This window comes from Camarhynchus parvulus, chromosome 1A, assembly GCF_901933205.1.
Source record: "Camarhynchus parvulus chromosome 1A, STF_HiC, whole genome shotgun sequence".
Lineage (NCBI taxonomy): Eukaryota > Metazoa > Chordata > Aves > Passeriformes > Thraupidae > Camarhynchus > Camarhynchus parvulus.
The window spans coordinates 13,512,652-13,538,820 of record NC_044586.1 but is presented as its reverse complement, the minus strand read 5'-3'; the positions used below and the strand labels follow the sequence as shown (position 1 = coordinate 13,538,820).

General features: G+C 39.7%; 1 protein-coding gene across 1 annotated transcript in view; it reads right to left on the bottom strand.

The window, feature by feature from the left end:
* Positions 1-4,121: 4,121 nt before the first annotated feature.
* Positions 4,122-26,169, bottom strand: part of BRAF (B-Raf proto-oncogene, serine/threonine kinase) — a 79,937-nt gene continuing 57,889 nt past the window's right edge. The window contains exons 10-19 of the mRNA XM_030959337.1: positions 25,052-25,188; positions 24,245-24,362; positions 22,844-22,928; positions 21,249-21,425; positions 20,041-20,087; positions 19,358-19,476; positions 18,446-18,577; positions 15,682-15,816; positions 14,672-14,825; positions 4,122-9,065 (exon numbers count right to left, since the gene is read on the bottom strand). Of these exons, the coding sequence (XP_030815197.1) occupies positions 9,043-9,065; positions 14,672-14,825; positions 15,682-15,816; positions 18,446-18,577; positions 19,358-19,476; positions 20,041-20,087; positions 21,249-21,425; positions 22,844-22,928; positions 24,245-24,362; positions 25,052-25,188 (1,127 nt within the window). The 3' untranslated portion in view covers positions 4,122-9,042. The remainder of the gene's footprint in view (positions 9,066-14,671; positions 14,826-15,681; positions 15,817-18,445; positions 18,578-19,357; positions 19,477-20,040; positions 20,088-21,248; positions 21,426-22,843; positions 22,929-24,244; positions 24,363-25,051; positions 25,189-26,169) is intronic.

Genomic DNA, 26,169 nt, shown 5'->3' with positions numbered 1-26,169 from the left:
GAAAACTCCCCTTGGGTATATAAAAGTTCAGAATAGTAAAGGTAAAAACGCCATAGGGCTCAGCACAGCAGTCAAGGAGGCAGTGATCCAGTTTAAGATGAGGGGGGGGGGGGTTACACTGCAGGAGTCCCTTGATTTTATTTTTTTTCTTCTCCTCTTCCAGAGTTATATCCTAAAGTAACTTTTTCACTCCCCTTAACCCCGTGAGTTGCACCTCTCCAACTCTGTGCAGAGGAGTCATGCATGACACAATAAACAATCTCCTTCAGACTTTTCCATGCAGTCAATCTTTATTATAGCAGTATTCTCATATTCACATCAAGTACATAGAACTTTTTGCCTTTCATATAATACAGAGTTCTTTAAATAACTTTACACTGAAATAGTTTTCTTCAATCTGAATTCAGCTATCAAATTTTAATATGTTTTAAGTCTCCATGCTCTCTAACCAAACTGGACAATATTTCCCATTGTACAAATTTACATGAGAAAAACTCCAAAGTACAAATGAAGGGACAACAAAAGTAAAGGGAGAAGGAACAAACAAGAAAAATAAGTTGTATTGGCAATTACAGGGGAAACTTGAGAAGGAACGAAGGGGAGTTGCCATGACCTACCTAACAGGAAACCAAAAATAAACATTTTGTTATGAATTAAAAAATAAATACAAGTTTCGAAACAATTACTCCATTGTAGATTTTAAAAAGCAGCTATGGAAATCTACTAACACAATGGGTTGGTTTTTTTATTTAAGTAACCAGACTGGACCTTCTACTTTGCAGTCATAAGCCCCTTGCAAACCTCTGGTGGTCAAAAAAAAAAAAAAAAAAGAAATACAGCTGAAAGGAATGTTAGCACAGAGTTTAAAGTGGTGGGACATACATTTCATTGCACTAAGGAACAAACAAAAGAAATCAAATCTGTATATAAATTTCCCTTTCCTCTCCTTACTATGTACTTTGCCTCTCATAAACAAGCCTCTGTATTATGAGGTAATGCCATTGTCTTGACTATATATAAAAATAATAAAGTTTAAAGGATATAGATCTAGGTATCTATAAACTTTAAACAAGCCAGTCCTCTCTTACTCCCCCCGAGGGTCCAACCAGTGAGTGCTACCCCTTCCATCACTGCTCAATGCATGGTGCTCCCCTGGGAAGCCTGGGAGACCTGTGCCCCTTTCCTAATCTAGGAAAAGCAGCCTGTGCTCAAGTAAGAAAGAGAGACAGTGCAAGTAATGCACAACAGCTTACACACAGCTACACCTGCTCCTGCTGAACAAGGCAGAGTCACAGAAGGCAGCAGTGGCCAGCCTGCATGTGTGTGTGTGTTGGGCAGGGAGAGGGGATCCCATCAGGCAGCTGATGGCTGAGTCCTTTTGCAATTGCTGGAGAACAAAGTCACTGCCCAGCCCAGGAGAGCCTTCAGTACACCCACAGGGATGGGGGGTGGGTGGAGGGTTCCACCTGGAGAAGGGAGGGCCAGGAGGAGCTCTGCACTTGGAGTCAGGATGAGCACAGAGCAGACGGGCTGGCTCCTGCATCCCAGGTAGGGACAGACCCTGCTCTAGAGGCACAGGGCAGCACTGGAGCCCAAGAGGATTTCAAGAGTGGAACAGAGGGAGGGGCCAGGACTTTTCCCTGTTTGGGACTTTCCCCCAAACAGCAATGTTAATTTGGGTTGCCAACACATGCAAGTTGGCCACTGTCAGGTTTCTGTCAGTTGAGAAGTGTGGAGAGGGGGAGGAAGGGGAGGCAGGTAGGACACAAGGCTCATGAAAGAATGATGTGCTTTTTTTTTTTTGTTGACTTTTTTTGTGGTTTTTCCTTTTCTAAAGGTTCACAGCTTTGAATAAAAAAGCACATTTATTGCACTTACACTTTATTTTAGACAGAGTTATTTAAATTATGCCCTCACAACCCCCCACCATCCCCAAATAACCCAACACCCAAGTTTGGTCCATTCTTCCCCCCAGATCCAACATCCATGCCCAGGTGATGGGCTTCATTTCTTCTCCTAATATTCCACTGAACTCTCAAACACACAGATGGATTTTCTCTTCAACAAGGGTGAATACACAAATGCAACACAGAATGACACTTATCAAAACAAAACCTGACCATCTTCCAAACCCAAATAAACAACAAAAAGTTATTTTTGTGGTTTACTTGTTCAAAAGTAAATATCACACTAGGCTTATTCTAAAGTACAGCTGCTGCAAACATGACAAACTAGACAAAATTACTGGACAGGCCACTGTTGGCTCTTGAGGAGGCTGGGTGAGCTGAACACATTGCTGCTGGATGCTATGAAGCAAATACTAGGTAGTTCAGAAGTTCCTAAACAAAAAAAAACAAAACAAAAGAAAAACCCAAAAAACCACAACCCCCCTGCCAAACCTAAAAAACCACCTCCTTCCCTAAAAAAAAAAAAAAAAAAATAGAGACAAAATAACCATCACATGTACTTTTAGCGCAGAATTTGGGGTAGGCAGAAGAATTCCAGATCGTTCCTGGAACATAAGTAGAACATTTTTACTCTTTGTTTTCTAAAAGGAACAAACCCAAATTAAATCGGTCTGATATCTCATATGAACTGTGCCTTTAGACATAACTTTGTAAGTTCAAATTGTGCCAAAAGTCCTGCCCCAAGGAAGAAAAGGAAAAGATCTGAAAAAGCATTAATATGTAAACCCACTATTCTGTCCTTCATGGACAAGTAGGTTAAATATGACACTGATATGTAGGTACTGCCAGAAGTCTACGTGACCAGTTTGAAATTTGAACAAATCAAATTCATACCCACTGGTTGTCCCTCAGCTGACAAGACACCTACCATCTCCCACAGTTCATGTGCAATAACGGGATGTGGTCACTGAACAGCAACTGCAAGAGGCCCAGGGAAGCAGTGAGGAAACCTGCTGACATTCCAGAAACAAAACCTGACTGCATTTTCTGGGACAAGGAACTAATTGAATGGTCTGATACATGTGAACCTTGATTACATGAATGCTAGCCACCAGTTTCTCCTCATCTAGCTCTCATTCTCCACCTACCATCTCATTCCAAGATGCTGTAAGAGTGTAGTTTTGGGCCTCTTTGGAGCTTTCCTTAACAAGATCTCTGTGTCTTTGGAAGGGAAGGAGGGCTTACTTGTTTTTAAGTTAAATGAAGCTCATTACCTGTTGATAGAGCAGATTTCAAGCAGCAGGTTTACTGTATAAATTCGGTATCCTTCAATTCTTAGCTTTGAAATGCTAACAGGTATTTTGGGGAATGCTCTTTGTCCTCCCTGCTCCTTTACAGGAGTTGACCAACTCCAAACTACCTACCTACAGGGATAGCTATATACAAAACTACTGCAGCAGATGTAAACCAAAGACACCGCTCTAGTTACAAAGCACCTGGTTTACATTCTGTTGTACTTTTTAAAGTTGCAAAGGCACATGATCATTTGGCAAACTACAAAAACTGTTTTGGGGGGTTATGTAAACCATTGAAGAGAGGGTCTCGGTAGCTCTCTTTTCTAAACAAAAGAGAGAAGTTAGTTTCCATCTGAATTCACTCTTGGTGTAGTCTGTATTCTGCAGCTTTTAAAGCTTCCTCCTTCCACAGGATCATAGTTACTGCTGTCATGGTGCTGACTTAGTACCTTCTGTGTTAGCATCCTTGAAACTTAAACGCAAAGTTTTTCATTTTAACAATCTGGCTCTGCTCTACTGATAATTTATTAGGTAAGAATGACAGCATCATAGATTATGCTGAGTTGGAAGGGACCAACAAGGGTCATCAAAGTCCAACTCCTGGCCCTGCACAGGACACCCCAAGAATCACCCCATGTGCCTGAGAGCACTGTCCAGATGCTTCTTGAACTCTGTCAGGCTTGGTGCTGTGATCACTGCCCTGGGCAGCCTGTTCCAGTGTCTGACCCCCTGGAGGAAGAACCTTTTCCTGATATCCAACCTAAACATCCCCTGATGCAACTTCAGGCCATTCCCTTGGGTCCTGTCATTGGTCACCACAGAAAAGAGATCAGTGCCTGCCCCTCCTCTTCCCCTCAGGAGGAAGTTGTAACTGCAGTGAGTTTCCCCTCAGTCTCCTCCAGGCTGAGCACACCCAGAGACCTCAGTTGCTCCTCATATGGCTTCCTCTCCACACCCTTCACCATCCTCATGGCCCTCCTCTGGACACTCTCTAATAGTTCATTAGTAATAGTCTAATAGTAATAATCTTCTTTACACTGTGGCACTCAGAACTGCCCCAGCACTGGAGGTGAGGCTGCCCCAGCCCAGAGCAGAGCAGGACAAGCCCTCCCTTGCCTAGCTGGCCATGCTGTGCCTGTGCCCCCAGGGCAGGGATGTCCCTCCTGGCTACCAGGGCACTGCTGGCTTGTGTCCAGCTTGCCATCAACCAGGACCCCCAGATCCCTTTGTGCTCTGCAGCCTCTCATCGCATGGTCTATACACACAACCACGGTTATCCACCCCAGGTGCAGAATCCAGCACTTTCCCTGGCTAAACCTCATATGGTGGGCATGAAGCTGGTATGAAGTAATGAAGCAGTGAAGGCAGCTCTTTCAAATGCATGCCAAAACAAACACCAAGTGCAAATGCACAGTAACAAGGCTGCAGTAAACAAAGTTTGTTTCATAAGCTTCTATGTAAAATGCACCAGAGAAAACCAGAACACTCAGCACTTTCAGAGTGATGCTCTAAGAGTCCACTCTTAGAGCAGCTGCTTTTTAACTTGACTATACCTAGAAGCTTTGCCTGTCCCACTGTGCTACTGGTGATACATTTTATCAACAGAGGACATGTCTACAGTACTATGAAGAGTTTGTGCTACAAACGCTGCACTCACAGTCAAGAAGGGAATGAATTCTAGAGGCTGCAGAAGTGTGAAATGTCTACATGCTTCTTCCCTAAACTTAGTCTCTGCAGATATCAAAGCTTCAATCCATACTTGTTTGTGAGGTGTCTGGGGATCTGGCTTCCCTCAGCCTTCTGTAAAACGTTGGATGCATTTACACCACCAGGCAAACACAGAAGAAAAACTGTTTATGTGTGATCTTCAGGGTGCTTTTCCCCCAGTTTGGGCATTTATGGAATGACATGGTATTTATCAATAATCAGAATTTCACTCATTTTATGTCACAAAGGCCAAATTCTGCCTCTAAGGAGCACATACTAATCCAAGTGATGCTAAGACACCATGGTAAAATAACAGTATTTGTTCTCAAACATTCTGCATCATCATCAGCTGCTAGAGCAGTCAAGTACAAGAAAAGATGCTTTTGGGTAAGCATAAAAAGCAGAAGTGAATTCATCTAATGACTTGCATAAGTTTAGGAAAAAAAAAAATAAATGACTGGGATAATTGTACCTGGGGCTATGTAGGGCTTAACTGACACAGCAATTACTTTCAAAGTAACCTGGCCTCTATATCCCTGCCATTTGGTTTGAGCTCCATCACCAAGTTGCAGTTCTGGCAAATATGCCAGGGGAAACAATCACATTCTGAGCAGGAAGGTGTAACAGGCAACAGGCCTCTGTCACCTGTATGGAAAAGGAAAGGCAGAAGGGAAGGTCTGTGCCTGGTTGATAAAGACATGAATAGCTGGGACTGGACACTGGTACTTTTGCAAATGATTATGAAATACAAAATACTACAGAGCTAAAAAAAGCAGAATGACTCTCTGGGTGTTTGTCCCAACATGTGCACATGAAGGATGTACTCACATTTCCATACTCTGGCATGTGCCTGTGGTTGGGACACCATGAAGGAGCTTAAGGAATTTAGGGTAACAGGCATGTTGGTCATTTCAGTTTACTTCCTTCATCCCACTGCTACAGAGAGCACTCATTTCTCATCTATTCTTGATTGCCCATTCACTAAATATCTAAAGGGCATCTTTAAGACTGGTTCTGATGGCATGCAAGACATCCAGAAAAACTCCTGAAGGAAAAGATAAAACCAAAAAGAATCCCAATTATTTACAAACCACATTTCTTTCAAAGTTTTGCATGAGCATTACCTGGGAACTCTTACAGACAAACACACATTACTACAGCTATCTGGAGGGAAACAAACAAACAAGAAAACCAGTAGAAATGCATCCTGAAAGGACTTCTCTAAACAGCAGCCAAACAACTTGCACATTCCTCAGGGAAAAAAATAAAACAAAATGAGAAACAATAAAAGAAAAACAAAACTACAAACAAACGAACCCCAATAAAAAAACCCCCAGAGATCATGTGTTACTTATAAAGTGCTTTGCATGGACAAGGATAGCAATTTTCCTTGTGCTTTTCCTATGGGCTCAAGAAGCATATTGTAGACTAATGGGTAATGAATCTTCACCAAAGTAAGTTCATTTTAAGCAAAGATAGAATGAAGTTCCTAATAGGGAATTTTCTGCCAGCATGACTTTGTGGAAGGAAAATAAGAGCTTTTAACATGATCTGTGAAACAAATGAGCGTTGAACCACCTGTCCATACTTGCTCTGTTAACAGCTTCTTTTGAGAGAACCTTGACCTCAGTATCCCTGACACGTACAAATGGCGCCACAGCCCATAAAGGGGCTGGAGCCAAGCATGGGGTGAAAAGAGAAGCAGGGACTCCTTTCCCCCTGGGAGCCTGTATCTGGTAAATGCTCTCACCTGCCTGCTGCCACCAGCGGCCCCAGGCTCCCTCCACCTCTCAGGTACTGGCCTCAGATGATGACCAGGGAGCACTCCGACTGCACCATCTGCTACCACCGCTCTGCATCAGCTTCTCCACACTGGAAAGTGGCTATTGCTACTTTTTAAATTCCTGCCAACCTCATTAAGGTAGAAAACCTTACAGCATCTGAAGACCCACAGCAGACAAGAAAAAGATTTGTGCTTTTTTTTTTCCTTCGTTTTTAAAATGCGTCCCGTACACAAAATCAATTCTGTTCATGTACCAACATGAATCACTTCATTCTTGTAGAGACTATTAAGTCATTCACTATTGCTATCTTGCTAATGTTTGTGGAATTAATATGAATACACAGTATTTCAGTTTTAATTCCCACTTCAGATCAGTCCGGTCCCTATAGCCCCAGTAAATATTTACTGACAAACGTAACAGACTACCAGCAACACTGCAACATTCCAGGGTATTAAAAACACCTTCTACTTCTGATGTGCTTTTCTCCCTTCATCTGGGAGCAACCTTCTGCAGACAGGAACAGTCTCCTTCCCCTAGGGAGGCAAGGACAGCACCCTCACTCGGTACATCCACGTTTAGCATGGACACCACATTCACACACATTTAACTCCTTCATTTATTTGTCATGATTTTGTTAAACACTCCCCACCTCCTCCCAGCAAGAACCTCTCTGCTAGAGGGGGGTCAGTTCTCCTGCCTCACCTGGAGTGGTACAGGGCTGATATGAATCAAATTCTGGAAACTTCTGTCTGAGCTTGAGTTTCTTTCCAGTGTGGTCTGCCTTGCCTCTGTACAAATAATTTACAGGTAATACCACACACCAGAGAACTCTGCAAGCAGATCACATCACAAGATATTCTACTAGAGGTAAATGATGTGCAGAACTCTATGAGTTGTTGCTTTCCCTGACTGGGTAACTTTTCAAAAAGCTACTAACCATTTGAAAACCAGGACTGGAGGACAGGAAAACAAAGCACTCTAATGGAGACACCGCCACCTTCGTCCTAGTTTGCAAAGTGTACAGAGGGGAAAGACAAGCAGAAGGAAAGAGATGACAGGGAGGAAAGCAATGAGAGCAGGAGTAGTCAGCGTGGATCCAGCAAGTACCGTTTTGTTTTGATCTAACAACTTGCCATTAGGACAAGATGCTCCACATTTACACACACACTTATCAGAGGACGTTTAGTTAACAGGATAAAAATCCTTTAAAAAAAGCTCTTGAAAGTACCAAAACATAATTTTTGGAATGTCTAATTCTAGGGGGGGATTGTATTTGAATTCAATTCAACCTGAGAACTTTTTTCCTCATTTATGAAAACATTACATATTGGTAAGGTACCTGGCATTAACCTGCACCTTCGTTTAAAATAAAACTTTTAAAGTAGGTACATACACCATTCACAGTCTGTATCAGGATTTCCACAGACTTCAGATGCTGCAGTAGCATCTTTGATAAATACATTGTATCATATGATACAAAAAAAAAAAAAAAAAGAGGACAATCTCGCTACATTTTTTTTAAACTTCAGTTTGTTGCTGGACCAACAAAAGAAGGATTGACCTAATCCTTCAAAAAGATGTCATATGTGCACACACCAAGAAAATACTGGAAAAGGAAAAAGGTTAAGGATGGTGGTTGTTGTTTGTTCTTTTTCAGAAGTGGTAAAGTAAATCTGAAAAAAAGGTGTGGCAGCATCCCCTTTTCCTTCAGATGAACCTCTCTGCTTTCAGAATAACATCTCCAGCTCCCACTGTGCCACACTTTTAATTTTAAAGGAATAAACCCCAGCAATATAGACAGATTGAGGTGTTTGACACTGTAATACAACGAAAAGGGGATACTGCGTTGTCCATAAATCAGTAAGTACACCAGGAAAAAACAAAGGATCAGAATGGAAAATGATTCATTGAAATGAGCACTCATCAGCCGTTGAGGCTCTGATGGTGACGCTGTTAGAGGGAGCAAGGCGGCCGGCACACCCTCCAAAGCAAGGCTCCTAATTCAGCAGCAGCAGCTCCGTCCCCGCCCCGAGCACCACAGTCACACCACGAGCGCCCTCTCCTCTCCTGGGAGTGATGCCAACGGCACAGGCAGCCACTGCAGGTCTCCGAACGCACGTGGTGGTTTGTGTCGAAGGAGAAACACTGGCAGCAGAGGACTCTGGTTCCCAAAAAGGTACTTTTTCCCATTGTGTTGGACTGGTGGTTCCATTCTGCTCCACTTTTAAGCTTATGGATATCTTTTCTAAGTTACTTAAGGTTTTGCGGAGCAGAATGGAGTTTTGATGTTAAGAAACTGTAGGAACACAAGACTTAAATAACAGAGTAGGTGCTGCCATGGTGCTGTGGCTACTTGAACGCTGCAAATTCTCCTGTAGAGGGAGGACAAGAGCTTGGTTTAAAAAGGTGATTTCAGTTACGAGACTAGTTGAACATCAGGCTGAATATAAAAGATGTTAAAAAATGCAAACTGTTAAAATTAAAGCACGAGAGAATACACAGTGAGAGAACATTGAATACAGACCCAGCATATTTAACCAACAAAGGATTTCTTGAAAGCAAGCCGTACCCATTCTTCCCAAGAAGGTGAAAGTTCAAGCAAAGTCTAATTCATCATGCATTTGAAAATTATATGTGTCAGCTTAATTTTACTTTAAATTCCTTATTGCACATATGTCCTCCTGAGAAGCACCAGTTTCAATAAATGCATCCAACTGCAAACCAGTTCTATTCTGCTGTAAAACTAATTTAACAACAAAGAACTTTATGAGAAATCCATTACCCTTTAAAGACTATATACAGTAAAGTGCCTGAATAGAAAACCAGTGTTACAGAGTGCTAGGATTTGGTTTAGAGAGCAACATAGCAACCCACTGACAGAAATATAAGAATGGAGAGATTGTCTATTCAATTCCAGACCAGAAATTAGGCCTCACTAACAGGGAGCATAACAAATAAAGCAACTCCATGCTTCCTTCAGAATTACTGAATAAAGAATAATTATATGCAGTGCTTTCACACATGATGATATCCTGAAATGCTACATAATTTATTTAGTGTCACCATGCCGTGAGACAGACTCATAGCCCCCTTCTGAGGGGATGCAACTATGGCACAGAGTAAAATTGCTGCCTGAAGTCTTTCAGAAGTTTGACAGAAGATTGAATAGAAGCTGAGTCTAAGATATTAATCCTCTTAATCCTATACTTTAGCAAAAAAAAAAAAAATTCCCTGCCACCCACAAAGAAATTGCATTCTACAGGATTTTTAGTGAGGGGTGTCTAAGCAAGCATAATCAAAAGGACTCGGGAGAAAGAGAAAAGAAACATACATATAACTTCCCCCTGTTGAATTTCATATGCATTTTGGGATAGTTTATGCCACTTTCTTGACAGCACTTCTCAGAGCTTCCCTAATACTGAAGGAGTGATAAGCAGGCACAAGAGAGCCTTTGTTCTGTTCAACAGAAGGGTTGTGAATGCCATTACATTCAAACAACTGCTCCCTATCTGGTGTCCTTCCATCTTTTCAAGAGTGATTGTATTGTTGGCTTTGTTTTTTGTCAAGATTCTTATTCTGAATACTGGAAACAAAACAGAAACATCCCTGAAAACATAATTCCAGGCTTAGAGTGTTAATTCTGTGGAATGTCTTGCTTTACAAAGAGTAGAACCAAGAAGAGTAGTCAGCTGTCTGCACTAGGAGGGGGAAGAAAAGGCATCCAGAAGGCCTGTGAGGAACAGCTGACCCAGCTCTAAGGGAGCTTGAAGAACACAGGGAAAGGGTTCTGTGTCTCATAGGAAATGACAAGGGAGTACACCTGAAGTCCAAATTAAGGGTGGCACAGGGAGTTGTGACAGGCCTCAAGCTCTATGCGTCTTTACAGACGGTGGTGGCAGGCTTAAGGTATAAAAACAATAGAATAAAAGCTTCATGATGGATCTAATTGCCTAATTTACTAGTTCTACCACCAGATGAAACTCTTGCTCCAAATACTCTAAATATTGGATAATTTTTTCTTGCTTTTTTTTGCTACATTTCACTGACTTCTCAACCCTCTTCACAGTATTTTCTAGAAACATCTCAAGTTTTGTATATGTTTTCTTTTAAGAGAAGGACAAAAAAGTGACCAAATATTGCCTGTGAGGTCAATTTTTAAGTGACATTTATGCTTAGCTACACTTACAAAACATGCTCTATTTTTCAGTCTGCCTTTCTAAACTGGTGATTAAAGATAAATTTATAAAAAAGAGATTGCTCCCTCATTACTCATCCGGTCCTTCTGCCTACTTCTGGTAATAATTCAGATTTTAATAGTCATATAGGGACTCTCAGGAAAAAAAAAAAAAAAAAAAAACCTTTAGTTAGGAAAGATCAATGGAAAAACAGGACCAGAAGTAAAGACTTTGAGATGGAATGGTAGCTTAAAAAAGGTAATTTTCAGACTTTCCTGCCATTTAAACAAAACCTTAGCAACCATATTTTCTTTGACAAGCTAATGATAAATCTCCCCTTTCAGAATTCCAGTGTTAATCTGATCTCAAATCAATAGGAGACCAAAATAGGTAACATGGTCATCTAACAAGGGGATTATGTTGGCTGAACATGTGTCAAATGAAGATGCCAGTAACAGCTTTCCCTAGGTGAGGTATGTACATGGCTATACTGTCCAGACCAAGCTATACCTATCCACACCACATGCTTAGCAACTTGCTACAAGAAAAAAACCCAGATATTTATATTCATTGTTAGCCAGACATCTGAGGTGCTTTTTATCAAGCAGAACTGCAGATATTTGCTTTGACTGATAGCAATTTCTTTCCAAAGGATGGATAGCATCTGAAAATATACACTTCTTACAAACCCCTTTCAAGTCAGCTACTACAGTCTTTTCATGCTTGTCTCATGCAGAGCAAGTGGAAACTATTTTAAATGCACACTTTCAAAAAATCTGCAGTAAAAAGATGATCAAGATCTTTCATGTTGCTTCTAAACAATGTATTACAAGGGCATGTTCTGAGTGAACCTGCTACTCCCAATTCCTGGAAGGATTTAAGATGCAGCTACCATTCTGTACTCTCACAAATTTGTAAGCTACCTGAATTCATGGGGTTACTAAGGTATGCACACATCATCCTAACTGTACTCCTTATCCTTGGGTAGATGCCATGTTTCTCAGAAGAATACTAAGGAGAAGAATGGGTCCCTTCCAGGCTGTGCCAGCCTTACCTACTGAACTAGAGACTGACTGATATATTGTAGGGAAACACCAGGTTCCAATACCATGCCTGGTTCACATTCACAGACACAGCAAAAAAAGGAGGTAGTTTACTGTTGGATCTTGTGCTGATCTTTTGTATGGATACTACCCACTGGGTAAGTAAAAATTTGGAACATGTTGAAGGTACCATGACAGATTTTGTTTCTGTACTGATATGTAGGGAAGTAAAATCAAAAGGAATCTCACCTAGTATAAATTACTCCCCCAGAAAAACCTAGGATCCTACAGGCATGTTTTCTGAACCAACAGGTATCTGTTTCTAAACAATACAGCTGAGTTACACTTTTGAGAACTCTGACCCAAATCCACAAGTGCAGTTAGGCACCTTCATCCTACAGATACTCCCAAATCTCATTGAAGCAGCAATTAGAACTTACAAAAATGAGACCTCTAAATGCCTCTCTATCAGATAAAGTTAATGATCCACAAAACAGCCTCCTTTTAGGCTTCATAAAGCGTTTAGTGAGAAGCTAAAATCCCATTATGGCCATGGAACCCAAAATGTTCAGTAAGAACAGGTGACACAGGAAGAATGCACTGACCATACAGCAGGAAATGGGGCCAAAGGTGTCTAAGGATGGCAGCACTTCCCCCCCATAATTGTTCATCTGTGCTATCAGAGCTACAATCTTAACAACAAGAAGGATAACACTACTCCAAGGAATGACTGGGTTGAACTGATCTGGCAGATCTGAACAAGAATAAGCCTGGGCAGGGCAATGGGGATGGTTCTGCACTCTCTGTAACTCCCTGTGTGGGTAGGACTTTTCTGTGTGGGATGCCTCATTTCTAGATTCTGCAGGAGACCCAGTAGCATCCTCTTGCTCTGTCCTGAATACCACACCCCACAGCTTTGGAAACATTCCTCATCACTGCTAGAACAGATACATAAAATAGAGAATGAAAGAGGAAAACAACACTTCAGTCCTGTTTTCATTTTAAGATAAGCCTGCCAAAATGAGGTGAAGCTACCAGGAAGATGGGAAACAGATTTTCTAAAACAATAACAACTTCTGTCCTCCGTAACTACTTCCATAGAGAGTGATTTCAACAGCTAAATTTTCCTGACTAAGAAAAGGAGAAAAGTTCGTTCCCAAACAGCAGAGGCCAAAGAGACCATTATAATCCATTCAGAAAATGTAAAAATTGCCTATATCTCTTTAAGTTCTCTACATCTGCTTCCCATTTTAAAAGGCTCAGTTGCCAGACAGCAGTAAACCAAAACATTTTGGAATTTCTGATCTATTTCAAAAATGTATAGCTAGAAACAAGCAAACTTCTCCATGAGTATGTAAATCAGAAGCCACCAGGAACGCCCCTGGCCCTTGAAGTCCTTACAAGAGCAGCAACAGCTTGTTTCCAATGCAGAGTAATCTGTGAAAATTAACAGCTCAGCAGTTTAAACCAAGTAAAACCACATAACTCATCTCAAAACATACAAGAACACTGTCTGTACATCTTTTTTTCATATCTGACATTAAAGATTGATGTGACCTAAACCATTATTCTGGTGCACTTGTTCTAGAGCAATGCTCTAGAGAAAAATACAGTCTCCAAAGTGAGGAGGATTTTGGTAAGGTGTCTAACTTTCTCAGTTAGATATCAACTGATTCACTTCTGCCTAGTCAAATAGCAGCTTTTCCATGGAAGTGAAAAAAATCAATTTGCCTCTGAAGAGAAGCATGTTCAGTGTATTCTTAACAATATTAAAGTAATTAACACTTTTCATCTTAACAAAATTTGTAGTATAACACTGATTTCCATGAACAAAACTGCTTTTTCAAATCTTCTTTTCCTATTATGGGAGTTAGCAGCATTTTTCCTCTTAAAGCACTTGGTCATGCTTGAGATTTAAAATCTTTTTATAAATTTTGAAATCCGTACTAACTGAAGGATACAGGCACCATTACCAGTAATGCAGTAATGCCTTGCAGCTTAGCAAAAGCACATTCAGAATTTCTTCTGTGTTGCATTGTAACAGAACATTTGGAGATGGTGTAAACTATATCAGGTCAGAATATTTAGAGAAAAATGTAACATAAAAAAACCCATTCACCACTCTTCTGTAGGAGAAATGTTCCCTAAACAGCATTAATTTAAACTTCCACTTTCAAGATAAGAGTCACATGTTATTCAGGGCTTTCTTCGGATTCTGTGTTGTATCTGCTCCCTTCTGCTGACCACAATAAAGTTTTGACTGTGTTCAGCCTTGAAGCTAAGTTTATCTTTCCAAGTGTTTCCCACATGAATAGCATAACTAAATTAAGAATCTAAAGCTTTTTGCTCAAATATAACTACCTTAAATGAAGTAAAAAAAACCCCACAAAACCCCCAAAACAACAGATAACCACAGCTTGAGTAGACTCAAATCAAATACACTCCTGAGTAACTAATTCCAATCAATAAACTAGGCAAAAATGACACCTGATGACCTTAAGAGTTTTGAAGTGACTTTTCCATGTCTCTTACGTGACACTACAGCTCTTCTTGTGCCAGCTGTTCCCAGGGCACCAGTTACCAACACAGACTCTGTGCTGGGAACACTCAGTGCCCAGTGATAGGAAGTGAGCCTTTGTTCCCTCAGTAACCCTTACAATCAGAGCTGGTAGAACTGAGAACAAACACCTGGCACTCACAGGACACACCAGCACACAGACACATGCTTTCACATTTTGGTTCAGTGCACTGGAAACCCACCGTATCCCCCTGCCTGGATGGGTGTTTTTGGAGAAGCACAAGCATATAGACTAAAATCCTCTGTCTGGAAGCCAGCCCGGTTCAACGAGGGCTCAGATGCACTGCGGTGAATTTTTGGCAATGACCGGGCCAGAAGCTCAATGGAGGCAAGAATCTAAAACATAGAAAACATGTGATCAAACTTGCTGTTCCAAAGCTCTAACTCTCTCTTAAAACCAAAGGCACAATATCAATTAACTACAGAAAAATATTTAAGCACATCTTAAAAAAGGGTTTTTAAAATATAGCTTACTGCACTGCACCCTTAATGTTTATATCTTAAGGAAGCTGAAAATGACAGTTGAGGAATTTCCCCCTTTTTAAAGGCACACTGATTCCCTGTAAGCACAGCGAAAACACTTGCTTTTTATTGGACTCCTTGTCTATGCCCTAGTACCTGTACCTTTCATTGCTGCAAACCCAGCTCTGCCAGTGTTTTGCTTAATAACATTTACCAAAAAGTCAGCAGGGGGAGCTCCTTATCTTTTGAAAACGACTTGATTATATTCAAAACAGGGAAAAAAAAAAATCAGATTTTTGCCCTCCTCCCCCTCAAGTTTTTTGAGCCCAAACCTTCCTCAGCAGGCATGATAAAAATCAAGCTCTGTGGCAAAACTATCTGTTTCCTTTCATGAAGCTTGAGGGAGAGCAAGGAGGGCAGTGTAAACATTTCTGAGTACATTTACCTAAGTACTAATTTGTGTGTCTAACTGTAACTATTTCTTTCATTATCTCCCTGCTGAAACTTTCTCCAACATGTAAATACTTAGTCCAAATACACAGGCCATATTAATACCTGCGTTTTGAAATTAAAATGAGCATTTCTAATTAAACAGAACTAACCAAGTACTGAGCCAGGTCTCTTATGAAACCCTGCCATAGCACTAATAAAAAAAAAATTGGAACTGGCCAGTGAATTCACAACTTTGAATTGTAAAGTCTGTTGAAGGCTAAAGAGGAGCATTTCTCACCTGTGGAAAAAGGGGTCTCTCATCTCTTTTCTTTTTTAAGCATTCTGCCATTAGTCTCTTCATAGCTTTGGGACAGTTGCTCCGTACTTTGCTGAGGTCTGGAGATAGGTATCCTCGTCCCACCATGAAAATTATCTTTATTTAAGGGGAAAAAAGATGAAAGAGGAAGAAGTTGAATTGATAAAATAAACAGTCACAAAAGGTGAACATTTTGCTAGACTATTTTGGTTGCAGCAAGAAGCTTTCTGCTCCCAGGAAACATTAGCTGGTATTGAAATTGACAAATTTCTTAGAGTAATGCTTGCTAACCTATTCAGCACAGAGAAAAAAATTAGATCTTTCCTCCTCCTCAGAGAGATTTCTGTGGAACTTGAACACTAGTAAATGGTTACCATTTATAGCAATAACTATCTAAGGAATGGTTCTTCGGTGTCAAAAACGGACAAAAACAAGCAACTCTGTGGCAGGAACAGAATGTCTAAAAATAAATATTCTGTAAAAAGAAATACTCTGTTTTATATTACAAATCAACAACAACTTCACATTGAAAGGTATTTTAAGAAACACATGGACTTTGGATATTAAAACCCTTTACTTTTCTGAGAATTGATTCCGTCACATACTTTCCCAACACATAAGCTTATTCTTGACATTTGACCACCTCCCCCACTCTCACAAAAATAAAAAGCAAAAAACACCTCAAAAGAAAAAGAGAAACTCCCTCTTCTCTATAGAAGAGGAGACAGACAGGCTTGGTATTTTTACAGTAATTCTTTCCATATGGGAGGCTTATATTTCCCCTAGCAATAAAACTTCAGCATAAAACCAAGTAAACTGATAGGAAGCAGGAAAACAAAACATAAATATGGTTAATCATCTCTTGTATATATAAAAAACCATCAAACATCATCATGTCAAGCCAAGGTCATTTGCAACGTGGTTTGAGCACTGCAGTAGCACTAACACTAAAAAGCACTTCCAAAGCAGCTAATCAAAGATCCATTCATGCTGCAGCAGTAATCACTGCCTTTTCTGACAACTCAGACAACCCAGCAGGTTTATCACACCTTTTCTCTAATGAAGTGTAACTATTTCATATCTTGATACTGGGAAAAAAAAAAAACCACAGCAGAAAACCCTCCCATCTCAAGCATGCTATACATGTTATTTATACTAACACAATCCTAGTCCTTTTTTAACTCTGCTTCAGTCACATCTGTGTTGGCATCACGGAAGAACAGAAAACTCCCATATGGTTCGTTTAGAAGTCCCCATGTGCTGAGCAGGATTTTGTAGTAGAGACTCATGTACTGCATCCCTTACCTCTGCTGCAATCAGACTTCCCACTATCTAGCAGCTGGTATTTTCTAAATAATGGCACAAGTTGAAATTATTCAAAATTCATTACTCTTTATGTTTCAAATAGTTTCTTTACAAATAATATAGGGGCTAATCTTTTATTTTAGACTAGAGAAAAGAGTATCACTACAAGAACAGTCTAGAAAAATCTGTTGAAGTGAGAGAAACACTCTGAGGTATAACAAGAATGACACTTTGTTCACTAAGAATCTTGGTTGTGTCATAGTAGCTGATGTAAATGCACCAGAGAGTGAGGAATATTTGCAACTTTTCATATAATAGACAAGGAGTGACAAAACCTCAAGACATCAGATCACATATGTCGGCTTCACTTGCATTTTAAAATTTGTTTCAGCACTTCATTGTAAGCACCCACATCACTGGGTTCATCTTTGAGACCTCAAAAGGTAAAAGCTAAGCAAGGCCAAATATTGCATTTAGAAGGCTGGATCCATCTGGCCAGGAATCCAGACATTAAAGGCAAACCCAAAATTATAAAAAAGAAAAAGAAATAAAAAGGAGTCACTCCAAATTTGATGAATTGGGATGAAGTGTTCTGGCAGATAGGGAAGCAGCCTTATAAAATGGCATTCACAGATGAACGTTGCTATGGTTTCAATTCTCAAGTACTGACAGTGAAAAAACAAGGGATGAGGACACAGAAGCAACAAATACATCACTGCTCAGACACAGAATAGTTTACATCAAAGATCTTGATGCACAGATGCTATTTTCAGGTTAGACAGAAATAAGGAACCAGGTATGCCTTCCCAAACATGCCTGTCCCATGGAGATGTATTACAGCATGTGGGATCATCAAGATTTATGGAATATTTGTTCACAATTAAGTAATCTCCTTGTAGGATCCCCAGACTATGGGAAGTTATATTGTCCAACAAGCAGGACTTGAGAAATGCTGATATCCTGCAATTCAGTTAGATGGTGCATGCTCTCTCGAAGTTGAAATGACTATAAAACACTCAGTGAGATGACTGCTTTTCTGTTTTGTCAGTCCTGTAGCTGCACTATTTATTATTCACTGCAAGTGGAGGGGTGGGGGGAAAGAAAAGAATAACTGAACACACATGGGAGATCATTTTGCCTTTGCAGAACTATTATAAACTAGATTACTATTAAGTAATCTGCTCTCTCCCTATTAAGTATCCTGGCAACCAGTCAGGAAACTGAAAATCTATATTTAAAACAAAAAGAACACAAAAAACCCTCAAGACAATTAAGTAAATTGTTGCTATGTGGTTGAGGCAAATCCAGAAAATGCAGAAATGTCATCTCACAGCATGAGAATCAGAAACCTCAAACACACAAAACATCAGAAAGTTGACCACCCAAGTCTGAATCAATCTGTTTCAGACCACCCTTGACTGAAGTCAGTGCCTCCCCTTACCTGGTCCCTGTTGTTGATGTTGGAGTATGGCAACTGTCCAGTCATCAATTCATAGAGAACAATCCCAAATGCATACACATCCGACTGAAAACTATATGGGTTTTTATCTTGCATCCTAATAACTTCTGGTGCCTGTATCAGAAAAGGCAAGAATTCGTTTTTATTTCTGCCCATTGTGCTGCACCTCACCTACCAGGAACAAAACATGGAAATTGCCAAGGTACAAGTACAAGGCCCACTCTTGCCTTCAGGTGTTACTGAGTCCTAATACAGAGTGGATGCTGATATGAATCTCAAAATTCATTGCTTCATTTCAGCTTGGTGATCCCTTTTATTCCTTTATGACAGAGCAAAATTACCTTGGCCAAGCTGAGAACGTATTTTGAAACTAGAATTCGAATCACATTGAAAATAATGCCAGCTAACAGAGATTCAAGTTTTTCCAGGGAGAAAAAGAGGAAGTGGAGCTGCACAGGAGATTGCAATATGAAGCAACTCCTCTTGAATCCTTGAAACTTAGGAGCATCTAACTTTTTCCTGAGCTAGTTCCTCTACTCTTTGGCAGGATGTTTTGCAAGGCTTTTCCCACCTTCTCCTCAACCCTAGATTAATGATACATAATTAATTAATTAATTATAATAATTAACAATTCATTTTCCTTAGCCACTATTTTCATTTCAGTATAAACCTCAGAATAAAAGATGGAGACACTAAAGTTTTTCTGCTGACTACAGGAAAACACATGCTTAAAGAAGAATTGAAAAACATTCATTTACTGCTTCATATTACTGCTTGTCTTTTCCAGCTTAAGCCGACTTTTATATGTCAGTGTGCCAGAGGGATAGGAGCAGGAAGTTTGGCCAAAGGTAAATAGATTTGTTGAAACAAGCTCACCACTTTCCCCTTGCTTACCATCCATAGAATGGAACCAGATAACTGTTCAAACTGTTGGGATCCACTCCATCGTGATTTCACTGTAGCTAGACCAAAATCACCTATTTTTACTGTGAGGTCTTCATGAAGAAAAATATCTAAGGGGGGAATGTTAAGGGAAAACAGACAAGCAGTGCTGGTCCTGTCCTAAAAGAACAAGGAACAGCTACCAGTTTGCAACATGAACATGACAGTTTTAACCATTCAGCATCATTGAAGAAAGTTTCCTCATCACACAGGTTTTAAGCAGCCAGCATGGTGAATTACGGTAGGTAAGGGTTATGTAAGTAATGACTGGGTCACTGCTGAACAGACCATGGCCAGGTGGCTTTCATGAAGTGCCAAGTATGAGAAAAGCTGAAAATGTTCCATGAGCCAACTCAGATAATCTTTCATTATATGAAGAAACCAAAGGATGCACAAAAATCTTTGTGATACCAACTAAAACTCCCTATGTTATTGCAATTGAATCAAAAGACACAGTAAGCATCTCCTATTTTGTTATCAGTGATATTACCCCTTCTCAGTGAAACTTCTATTTGGCAAATATTCACACACGAACAGCTTTTCATATCAGTTAGTTAATTTCTGGCAGAAAAAACAAAAAAACCAAAACCAGGAATGCTTTCACCTTCCAAAATTACATTTCTGGGAAAGGATACTATTACTCTTGAGGTCTCTGTGGATGATTGACTTGGCATGCAAATAACTGAAAAGGAATATCACAGATTAGGTGGGTTAGGTAATATTTCACCAATCAACAACTCAAAATTCACTGTACTACTGAAACAAATTATGTTGACATTCAAACTGCACATTTATGCAGGCAGTAAAACTTCAGTTACCCATGACAGTTTCTGCAACATTCACAGGAAAAAATAAAATAAAGCTTAGACTTCCAGCTCAAATCTGACGCTACTGCTGAATAACAATTATGCTCCAAATTCTGCTTTTCAATTCTAACTCAATATTCACAGTAAAAAGAACTTCACTAGTTTTTTTTCATGCAATTCTGTGCTGAAATTTCTGCCTCCCAGCCTTAATGGGGACTGTCAAGACTTTGTGAGTTAGTCACAGCTTTAGATAAGGTGTTTCTAAATTGCAGGAACTAAATGTGCTTTCCAGTCTCAATGTGTACTCGGGTACACTGACCGCTTTTTAGTAGAGGAGTGGAAAAAAGATCCCCTGATTGCAGCCTGGATAAACAGATGGCAGGAACACAGAGGAAAGCACTTGCCCCACAGCAGATACAGCCTGAATCAGTCTCCCATGGCTCTTTGTTTAGTCAATGAGATTAGCACAAAACTGCTGGAAAAGCCCCAATTTGTGTCTCTGCTTTGAATAATCTTCACAAAACAGCTTCTGCATCTCCCCTACCTACAGATGGAGCCTGGGGAGATGCACAGGCTAACAGAAGGTTAAGGCTGGTTGCTGCAAACACCTCCACGCTTCTTGACTGAAAATGTAATGGAATACTGAGTGGAAAAATGGCACAATGAACTGCAATCATCATAGTGGTTTTTCAGATGAAGTGCAATTTCTCTGGTCTTACAGCAGTGGTCTGATTTTGACACACAATATTTGGTTGGTTTGGTAAATTCTAACTCGATGGTCCTCTGTGGGAGTAAGGATTATTTACAATCCTTAGAACAAAACAGAATAACAGGTTTCAACATCTCTTCAGATGTTGAAACCTGTTATTCAGAGAGCTCTGATACTTTCACCAAATGCTTTGATGATTGAGACAGGACCCTGGGCTCAGCAAAGTGAGCAGACAGCTGGCCTTATTTGCCTATGTCAGCGAGAGTGTGAAGGGGATAAGTAAACATTGCCCCAGTGCTCATTTGCAGACAAGTAATCCAATACTTACTCCATGCCTTGTGCAGTCTGTCGTGCAATATCAATTAGCTTGATCATTTCAAATTTGGTCTCAATGATGTGTAGATGGTGATACAAACTGGACCCTTCACACCATTGTGTAACAATAGCCAACTGGGGTTTTGTTGAATAACCCATGAAAAGCAGGATATTCACATGTCGTGTTTTCCTGTTTACAAAAACATAAGAATCAGGAGGAAATCAGGTCAAGAAATCAGGAAAACCCAGGCAGATCTATCACAGCCTACAAATATATTTCCAAACAGAAGGTGTTGGGTCAATCTCAACTTTTACTATGATAACCTCTTGCTAGATTAATTTAATGAATTATTCTTGAAGTTAGCCTTTCTTATCATACTAACATCGAATAACTACTCTGGGGTAACTGAAAAATGTCAGAGCTCCTTTATGTTTTCTTTTTTAAAAAATTAACACGGGATGCCAGTGTGTGAGCCTTTGTACATGCAGCAATGTGGACTAGGAGAGTTCTATGCTATGAGACTGTGCCTTTTTCAGGTTCAAGAAGTTGTCAAGTGATGCTGAGAGTAACTGCTGGAGAAACAAAAAATAAGCAGTTTCTTGCAAATCCTACCACAAAACTAAGTAATGATGAATCCTAATGGAGAAAGCACAACTATAGGTAGATCTGCCTTGTCTGTTTAAAGGGTAGAATAAGTGACTATGTATCAAACAGGCTAGGCTCCATCAAAGGGACTACCAGCAGAAAGCTGGACTAAGATGTTTGATTTCATTCAGTTATCTCAAAATTCTGTCAAGAAAATGACGAGATACACAAAGTAGCACACCCCAAAAAGCCTCTACTTCCACAACTATGAGCTTAGTGCTTTTGGAACTAACATTTTCCTAGGGTAAAAGGCTGATCTTTCCTTTTCTCCTCATAGCTTATGTGGGATGTTTCCACAGCATAGGTGCCCAGCTCAACCCATCAGGTCTCCAGGGACAAAAACTTTCTTGCTATTTTGTTTCTTAAAACACTATTATCCTCGACACTGTTCCAGATTGTACTTTGACGTAATGTTTCTTCAAAATGTATATTCTATCATGTCATGCTGATGGATCTTTAAGAGCTGAACCCAAAACAAATACCTCCTCTGAGATAGAAGCAGTAGACATGAGAAAAAGAAATAATGAAATGACTTTATAAGAAATACATTAAAAAAAAAACCTGAGAGAAATTAATGTTACTGAACAGGAACTATTAAACAACAGATAATATGGGCAGAACTGTAGTTGAAAACCAACCATTAGTCATGTTCTCCTTCAATTGCAAAATGTGAATGAGAGGAAAGAAAGGCCTACAGCTCACACTTAGGCTTGACTGTGCCCTGGGGATAGCACATTGGCAAAAACTAGTTCTGAGTGTTTGGGCATATATGTATTGACAACATAGATGTGCAGACAAACACATACAATGGGTACAAAGAAATATTTTTTAAATTATTTTTTCTTCCTGAAGTATCATCATGTAGGAGTGAGACCAATGTGTTCCAAGGGAGATCTAAAAATTCAGTGATTAATGAAGCACAAATCTACACACATTATCTCATGCCATTAAAATATTCTTACCTGAGCACTCCTACTTCATTTTTGAAAGCCTGTAACTGTTGAGGTGTGGGTGCCGTAACATTCAACATTTTCACTGCCACATCACCTTTAAAACAGAAATTTTTAGTAAGTGCCATTGATATACATATTCCTCTCTTGAGAGAATGCTGTACAGAGTATCAGAAATTTTGGGATACACTGTTTTTTTAGCTTACATGAAATAAATCACTACAATTTTAAAGTAAGTCAATATTCACTAAAATGTAGAAATGCTATTCTTAATTCACTCTGAGAAATCATAGCCAGGTCAAAGCTATTAAAAATACACATCCGAAATCCTCATTCATCAAGAGGAATACCTCTGCCTTTGTAATGTTTCATCTTTACCCTAATAATTTCTCAGTTCAGAAAAACATGCAAGAGTTGAGTTTCAAAGAAATATGAAGTTCTTACACTAGTTATTTACTAGTTATTTACTAGTTACTATTTATTAATTTAAAACTCATATTTACTGTCCTTCACTGTGGTCTCCCCATTATGCCCACATCTCTCTTGCTCTGAGGAGCCCAGAACTGGGCCCAGCATTCCAGGTATGGCATCACCAGTGCTGAGGAGAAGGATTGCCTCCCTCAACCTGCTGGCAATGCCTGATGCAGCCCAGGAGCCCATCTGTGGGGGTCCCAGTTGCTGGGGTACTGGTTGTTGGTTTCTCTGGGTCTGGATTGAAGGCACTTGAGACAGTATTTCACATTCAGACTCAGGTGTTGATTATTTCTTATCAGTAAAACAGTCTCACTACTGTGACTTTGGCAGCTTTTCATTAGAAGGCACAAAATGGCCAACCATCTCTTGGTTACAAGGTCTTTTAGGACTAAACTATCCAATTAAGAGCTGACACCTGGATTATTTTCCCTTTTAACCCAATAACTGATCCCAAAGAGCTGCAATGGGGACTTTTCTGCCCAGTTACAAAATGCCACACAAACCCACGAAGAAGAAAGAAGAAGCATAACCCAGGACAACACCCTGTGTCCTCCATCTTGCTTCCATCCACAACATACCAAAAATCCCAAAACCTAAACTTCTCACCAAGTGATACACCTACACTGCTCTCTATAATCTATTTCACACTTTTGTGGATTCTAGTCTATCCTGGAGTCTAGGAAACTTTCTCCATGAATGAGGGTCAAAGTCAGTGCTCCCCTGGGGGTCAGGGCACCCCAGAGCAGACAGAGAAATATTCCCAGTGCCCTGGGTTTCCACACCCATCTTCCCTCTTTGTGGCATGGGCACACTGCTGGCTCAGCCTGGTGCCCACCAGAAGCCCAGGTGTGTTTCTGGGGAGCTGCTGTCCAGCTGGGTGTGCCCTGGCAGGCACTGTGACCTCCTCAAGAAGAGCTGTTTGCCACCATGGCCACATACCATGCCACTTTCCTTTGTAGACTGTTCCAAATGATCCAGATCCTATCCTTTGTCCAACTGTGATCTGTCCATCTGGTATCTCCCAATCATCACTTGAATCCCGTCGACCAAGAGTTTTCTTTATGTATGTGCAAAAACAATAAAAAGGAAGAAAACAAGTGCATTAATGTCTCTGAAAACAGCTCCTTTGTTAAAAAATTCTCACTATCAATAATGTCCTAAAAAACTGTTCTTTTTCAGATGTTGTCTTTTGACTTCTAAACTTAGCTCTATACAAAACATCAGGACATAGGTATGCCAAATTATTACCTGGCATGAAACATTTGCAACAGCTTTCTGGCAGTGTTAAAACTAGGAAATATTAAGAAATGCTTACCAGAAAGAAAGTAGTATTTGATTTTAAATTGTTAATCATAATAATAAACTGTGAATTTTTAAAAAAGTGGATGCTTTTTATGTTTTCATGTATTGTTGCATAAAAAATTGTTACATACATTTGTTACTTTCAAAGTTTATGAATTGTGGTGGGAAAAGTGAAACAGTTACATGAAGGGAAAGTGACATGACAATATGAGTCACACCAGTAAAAGTGAGTTTAGTCAATTATTTAAATTATTTATATATCAGTCCCACAATTATTTATGGATTTAAAGTGGGTTATCCCACTCTATTATTTATTGGTTTCAAGTCCTTGATCATTGCCATATTCATCTTCAAAATAATTTCTAGAACTTGGATGAAAGAAAAATGAGAGGAATATGGTTGTGTAATACTTCTACAAAAGAAAACAGCTGATCTTTCCCTTACCATTCGATTTCTGTCTTCTGAGGATGAGGATGATTTCCTTTCCCGTTGGGGTCCTGGTGATTTCTGTAATGCTTTCACATTGGTTAGTGACCCGGGCAAAGAAGCAGGAGGTGTTGCAGACAAGCCTGCAGCTGAGCCTATATTTCAGAAATAGGAGAGTTTTATCTGTAAGAATCCACCTTACAAGAATGTATTGATATTAGGTGCAAGAATTGTGTTTAAGATGCAGTATCTCTAAATATCAATGTGAATGTTAAGAGAGAACAAACATATACAGGAATATTGTCCTAATATTACATTAGTGCTCATGTCTCAGATTTCAGGAACAGACAAATCTATAGCAAACATCCCTGTATAGATTTCTATATATTTGATAGAGCATCCCTATGTAGATTTCTATGTATTTGATATAGATAGTCTCCATTCTCTTGTTCATGAATTAACAAAAGGATGTCTTTTTAAGTAAGAAAAAAATACTTTAAGATGTATTTTTTTTAATTCCATTAGTTTCTTTGAGAAGAACAGTAGCATTTTATTTAGCAGCATCTACCTCTGACATTTCTTGTAGCTAAGCTTTTAGGAACCCAACAAATAGCTGAACTATTGTACTTTGGAATCAAAATAGACTAAATGCAAATAATTGAAATGCTTTCTGGTTGAGTCTCCAAGTGCCACCTGAAAATCATTTGGCTGTTTTAAAGCTATCTGTTAGCAGAGAATTATTATTAAAAAAATTATAGACTTTAGAAAGGATTTAAAAAGTACTTTAGTTAGCTATTTGAAGCATACTCTAGGAAACACAAAAAGAAAAGTATGTCTGTGGCCTGTAGGTTATTTACACAAATCTATGCAGGAAAATGTTACTAAGAGAGCTGTTTCAGAGCCCCAGTGGCCCTTTTCAAATAGAGCACTTCACCTAGACACTGCTTTTTAAAATACATCACAATTATTCCTAACAAGGTTATGCTGACCCTTCCAATGCAAAGGACATAAAATAGGGTCAACTGTTAATTAAATTCATGCTGCTTTGCTAAACAATGTATGTCATTGAACAAGACCTCTAACATTCCACTGCCTTCTCTCACATCAGTGCTCTGGGAAGTGGTGGAAGACAATAC